This window comes from Psammomys obesus, unplaced genomic scaffold (genome assembly GCF_907164565.1).
Source record: "Psammomys obesus unplaced genomic scaffold, mPsaObe1.curated_primary_1811, whole genome shotgun sequence".
Taxonomy (NCBI): Eukaryota; Metazoa; Chordata; class Mammalia; order Rodentia; family Muridae; genus Psammomys; species Psammomys obesus.
The window spans coordinates 4738140-4744334 of record NW_026596427.1 but is presented as its reverse complement, the minus strand read 5'-3'; the positions used below and the strand labels follow the sequence as shown (position 1 = coordinate 4744334).

At 38.9% G+C, this 6195-nt stretch overlaps 1 protein-coding gene across 1 annotated transcript; it reads left to right on the top strand.

The window, feature by feature from the left end:
* Positions 1-4976: 4976 nt before the first annotated feature.
* LOC129669526 (melanoma-associated antigen B5-like) lies at positions 4977-5975 on the top strand. Its single transcript, XM_055597807.1, has one exon. The coding sequence runs from the start codon at positions 4977-4979 to the stop codon at positions 5973-5975; it is 999 nt and encodes a 332-aa protein (XP_055453782.1).
* Positions 5976-6195: the final 220 nt, after the last annotated feature.

Genomic DNA, 6195 nt, shown 5'->3' with positions numbered 1-6195 from the left:
CATCAAGCTGCATCAGTTTCCTGCAAAACAAAACAAAACAAAACAAAGAAAAAAACACATAGACAGCGCCTTGTCCCCATATGAGTCCAAGGTTGGGTCCATGCCATTAATTTGTTAAAAGATTCCTCCATTTTACTTTAGGAAAAGTTTTTTGGTTTTTGTATGCCAAAATCTATCTGCTGCAGATTTACCATGCTTATCAATTTTTTTTTTTAATTTAGGTGTCCAGGGGAGTGGCTTTCCCTTCTTTCTTTTTTGCAAGTAAATCTTAATTGTTCGGTGGGCATGCTCTAGCATGCCTTGTCCTTGAGGATTGTAAGGTATTCCAGTTATATGAGAAACTTGAAACTGTTGACAAAATCATTTTAAAAGATTTGCTGGTATATCCTATTTCATTGTCAGTTTAAATTGCTTAGGAACTCTTCGACAATGAGCAATAACATTTTTTGCAGCTTCTCCTGGTTGAGGAGTAGCAAAAATAAATCCAGAATAGGTATCAATGCAAACGTACATTTTTTTAATTTTCCAAATTTAGGAATATGAGTAATGTCTATTTGCCAAATCTGATTTGGAACCAGTCTTTTAGGATTAACTCCCAAATGAGGAACAGGCTGAAACTTAGGACAAGTACTGCAAACCTTGAGTATACTATGTGCCTGTTTCTTAGTCAACCCATATTTAAGTCTCAAGGTTTGACTATTAAGATGATGCATGTTATGGGCATCCTGGGCTCTTTAACTGTGAACAATAAACTTTGGTGGCTTTATCTGCCAATGCATTTCCTTTAGACAGGGGTCCTGGCAAATTAGAATGAGCCCTCAAATGTCCTATAAAAAATGGGAAAGTTTCTTGTATCAAGTTTTGAATTTGTAAAAATAAAATTACAGCAGGAGAAAACATTTGGATTTGACCTGCAGTCTCTAACCTAGGCAAAGACAAAGCGGCCACAGAGGAGGACTTTGCAGCCAGCCCTGAAGATACCTGATAAAACAGGGTCAGATGAAAGGGGAGGAGGTCCTCCCCTATCAGTGGACTTGGAAAGGGGCAGGGAGGAGACCAGGGAGGGAGTGTGGGGTTGGGGAGGGAATGAGGGAGCGGGATACAGCTGGGACACAGAGTTAACAAAATGTAACTAAAAAGAAAAATAAAATAAAAAAAAAGAAAAAAAATGTTCAAAGACTGCTTATTAAAACTTTGAAACACAGCCAATACTGTAGATAACTCTGCTATTTGTGCAGATGTGGTAGATACTTGAAAAGACATTGTTTTTCTTTCATAAGCACAGGCACCAACATCAGATTTCACTATAGATGGTTTTGAGTCACCATGTGGTTGCTGGGGATTGAACTCAGGACCTTTGGAAGAACAGAGTGTTCTTAACCTCTGAGCCATCTCTCCAGGCCCCTCTGTTTGCGACTCTGTCATAACAAGCTTACATATGTTAAAATGCCATATTTATTGGTGTCTGACAAGTCTGAAAGCCAGCATATTTAAGTTACTCTTTGTCTACCTTTATCATCTTCACTAAACTGCATACTATAAAACAGGATATTATAATCTTTAATTTTGGTATATTTTTTAAATGTATGTTTTAGAACCAAATTTTAGGTAGATCTATAGAGGCAAACTTTATGGTTACCCATTTTAAATTTAACCTTAAAAAACAACCTCAACAAAGGGACTAGGTAAAACTCAATCTTGTACTCAAGTATAATTTTTAGCATAACTTTAAATCTCTTTTTAAACTAAAATCAAAGCAAAACTTTTAATTACACATAATTTATAAAGGGGCTAATAAATCTTATTAATCCTATCATAATGTAGTAAAACTTAACAGCAAAAAAATTAAAGGACAATAGTTTTATTTAGTATTAAATATAGAACTAAATTTAGCCTGCAGCCTTCAGCAAAAATGGACTATTCTGGCCATACCAGATCTATAAAAAGAAACAGCATCAAATCATTTATTTAGGTACTGGCAGGCAGGCATATGTTTTATATAATGGTTAACAATGATCTGAATATAACCCTGCATAACCCTGGGCTAACATGGAACTGTAGTCCTTTTTCTCCTGTAAAAGAGCATAAACAAACATTTTGCATTGAAGAATCTCCAGCCTTTTTAAATGAAGAACAACATTTTTTATAGTTTTTTTTACATGATATATTGTAATAACTGCAGTTTTTGTTTAATTAGCTTAAACAGCATGGCTTGGTTTTACTTTATAAAATTAATTAAAAAAATCAAGATCTTTTGACCTTCCCCAAAGTGTTGAGAAACTATCTTTTTAGTTTTTTGTTAGACTGTCCAAGGGTTATTATTTTAAAATACCTAATAAATTTTAAAATGTTTTATAGAATTTAACTCTGATGGACCAGGACCAAACTTAGAGGTGTTGATTTAAGCTGTCTCATGTCCAAAAATATTAATATCATTAGTCAAGTCCACAGATAAACATATACACACATGGATTCGAGAAGAAGCACATAGCCCTCTCTTATTCTTCATGCAGAATAAGGGCCCAAAGACCCTCTCTCTTGGTCCCAAAGGAGTAAAGCCTTTACGGGCCCCTTCCCCAGGAATTGGTGCGTCTTCCAAATTTCCTTGACCAGACTGGAAACTCTCTAAGTTTCCCAGACCTCATGAGCAAACCAAAACCAGAAACCAAAACAGACAGCAGGCACACAAAAACAAAATACAAAAACAAAGACAAGAAACAACTGCGGTACCTGCTTTTTAAACATTTAATTTTTTTAAACCTGTTTTTGTAATATTAAAACAAAGTTTCCTCTTTCGGAATGAATTTACAGAGAATAACCATGGTTTCAAAAATCAGAACTGGATTTAAAACTCAGAATTTATCAGTGCACACAATTTAATCTTTAAAACTAGAAGTGGCTCCATCCCTCTGGCCCCTATCCGAGAGCTGACACTGACTGAAACCAGTGGGAGTAGGAATGAGAGGAAGAAGGGGTTGCCAGTCTAGATTACAGTATTTGGGGTCTTTTTCCTCAAGGGAAGTGACCTTTTCAGGGGAAGGCTGGTCATTAGGACCATCCAGTTTCTGCAAGCAGAGGGCAGTAAGGGAGGGGTAAAGGGAGTAGGCAGTGGACTGAACTGCCTCTCAGCTCAACAACCAGTGGAGGCTGGTCTTAGGCCAATTCTGAGGGTGTGAGCGTTCTCATCCGCTCAGTTCTCTGCAAGCTATCTCAGCCTGGCCAGCAGTAGGGGAAGGGAAAGGAGATACTTAGTGTCCACGTTCCTCCTGCTCACCATGTTACAGCCATGCTTCATGCATGTGCATGGTCTCTTCCTGCCGGCCTGGAGGCCTTTTTACTTTGTTTGAGTAGAAGGGAAGCGGGCACAGGAGGCCAGTCTAAATTATGAGACTTGGCAGTTTCTTCCTCTGACTCTGTTTCATCCTCACTATCTATCTCCTAAATTATTTTTTTGCTCTCAAATTACACAAATCTGTTTGAGCTCCTTTATGAACATTTGAAATAACCTTAGAAGTACTTTTTTCTGCCTGTTTGGCTGCTCTAATTTCGCAAGAAACTTTTTAGCTTGTGAGATTCCTTTTTGTTTACCCTTACTACTTGTGTCTTGAGGGACTCCTTGAGACCCTGTAAGAATAAGTCATGCTTACTCAATTCTTGTCTCATTATTTGTCGTTCTGACTTACCTCATGGATCAGACTCAGAGTCGGGCAGCTCTGTGGTGATCTTTTATGCAAGAGCTTCTTTGCTTCCCGGTGGAAATGCTAGATCCTATGTACATGTGGCCACAAAAAACGACGTTAATTTAGTCCCCATACCTATTTCCTCATTGGGTGCCAGGTATCCAGTCCAACGGGAGTTCAACAGGTTCCTAAATGGGGGTGGGGGTGGGGGTGAAAGAATTGTGGGACAAGAGACACAAAGAAGGAGGCCAAGTCAGTTTTTCTAATTAAAGCCTCATTTATTAAAATTTTTTACCCAACTTATATAGGGAGAAGGCAGGAAATGGGGAAGGCTGATTTACTGCTGCAGGAGATAGCAAGAGTGCTTTCATGGCTTGAATATTGCACCTGCAAGATACTGTAAGGATGTTTTATGAAGATATCTCATGGATGCTCTAAGACTAACAAACAGATGTCCTCATAAATCTATCACCCATGACTTAGGGTCCTAGATAACTCTTCTACTAATGGGCTTTAGGTCTCCATCAAATGACCTTTGCTCACTATTTGGCTTTGGCTCCCAGCAGAGTATAAATGTTTCCCAGGCTGGCTTTGGATTCTCTATAGCCAGACAGATCTTGAACTCGTAATCCCCCCTCTTCAAATGAACCACCAACTCCAAGTCTTTGTATTAAACATAAAAGAGTACAGATCTTCAGTGTGAGAGTGCAGCTACTAATGAACAGAAGGAGGCTGTATCAAGTACTATGGAGAGAATAATTGAGTAGTCTGAATAAGAGACCAAGCCATACCTAAGCAACCTATGACAGAGAGAGTACCATATTCCTTATTCTCAGTTTTAAACTTGCTCATAGGAATGATAGACTGATATATTTCATCACTGTCACCTCTAAGGTCTCAGGGACATGTTGATATTTTGGTTCGAGGTGACAGCTTCAAACAGCCAAAGCAGAGGATTTGCCAATAGTTGATTTAATCGTTCTGACTGAGAATAGAGAGGGTCCTTACATCTCCAAGCAAGGGGTCTCCACTGTTGATCTTTGCCACCACTCCTGTGCATTAAAGTTCATGATAGCAAGCAATATCCTAAGATGAACTTTACCTTACTTCTCTGAGTATGAACCAATTATAACAGATGCTCTCTATGTTCCTAGAGCAGTATTTTAATAGGAACCTATAGAAGCAGAATTAAATATAATTAGCCCTTCTTCTGGTGAAGCTGCTCATGACACCTTTTACTGTCTTCCTTAGGTTCCCACATTTCCAGCATCTGGCTGTTTTCCTTGACCAATCATAATGCCTCGAGGTCTGAAGAGTAAGTTAAATGCCCGTGAGAGACGCCACCGGGCCCGAAATAATGCTCAGGTTTCTGAAGGTACTAAGGAAACAGTACAGGCACCAGAAGAGTCCTCTCCTGAATCATGTGGTACCACTGAGATGCCAGAAAAAGAATCAGTTTCCAGAGCAACTATAGATACCTTTTCATCCAGTTTCTCAGATGAAAGTTATATTGATGATTTTGATCAGGAAAACCTTTTTAGGTATTACCAGTTTATTCCTCACCAAAATATTGTAGCCAGAAAGGTCCCTCTGCTGTTGCAGATCCTCCTTGACAACTACAGAAAAAAGCAACTTACTACAATGGAAGATATGTTGCAGGTTATTGATGACAAAGAAATGGATGACTTCCCTGAGATCCTCCGGAAAGTAGCTGAGAGACTCTCGGATGTCTTTGCAGTTGAACTGAGGGAAGTTGAATCAAGCCGGAGGGTATATGATCTTATCAGTAAGCTGAAACTACCCAACAATGGGAGGGTTCGTGCTGGCAAGGGCTTCCCCAAGACTGGTTTCCTGTTGACCATCCTGGCAATGATCTTCATGAATGGAAACTGTGCCAGGGAAGAAGACATCTGGAGAACACTAAGATCTATGGGCGTATATCCTGGGAAGAAGCACCAAATCTATGGAGAACCCCGGAAGCTCATCACTCAAGATCTGGTGAAGCTGAAGTACCTGGAGTACCGGCAGGTGGCTAACAGTGATCCTCCAAAATATGAGTTCCTGTGGGGTCCCCAAGCCCATGCTGAAACAAGCAAGATGACTGCCCTAAAGTTTGTGGCCAAGATCAATGAAATCTCCCCTAAATACTTTGCAGATCTTTATGAAGAAGCTTTAAAGGAGGAGCAAGAGAAGAATCAAAGCAACCGTAAAGTCAGCTCTGCTATTCCTCTCAAAGCTAGGGCATTTTCCTTTGTGATATGTTCACAAGTTTCTCCCTTCATTGCCCAAGTTTAAAAATGTTTTCATGTCTACAAAAAAATATAGCATCACAGTATTTCTCTTGAAACATGAAAAAAGCTCAGAATAAAAAGGGTAATGTAGTGAAGGGATAAAAAGAAATGAAAATATGAATAAGCCTTGCTTTCTATAATTGCTTTTGTTCTGTTTGATGAAGTTAAATGTTTGAAAACTTTCTCCTTGTCTATTGTAAGAAAATAGAAGAAATTAAATGTTT

What these genes read in the sequence shown, in the direction of transcription:
- LOC129669526 (XM_055597807.1), top strand. Translation starts at nt 4,977, where the DNA reads ATGCCTCGAGGTCTGAAGAGTAAGTTAAATGCCCGTGAGAGACGCCAC.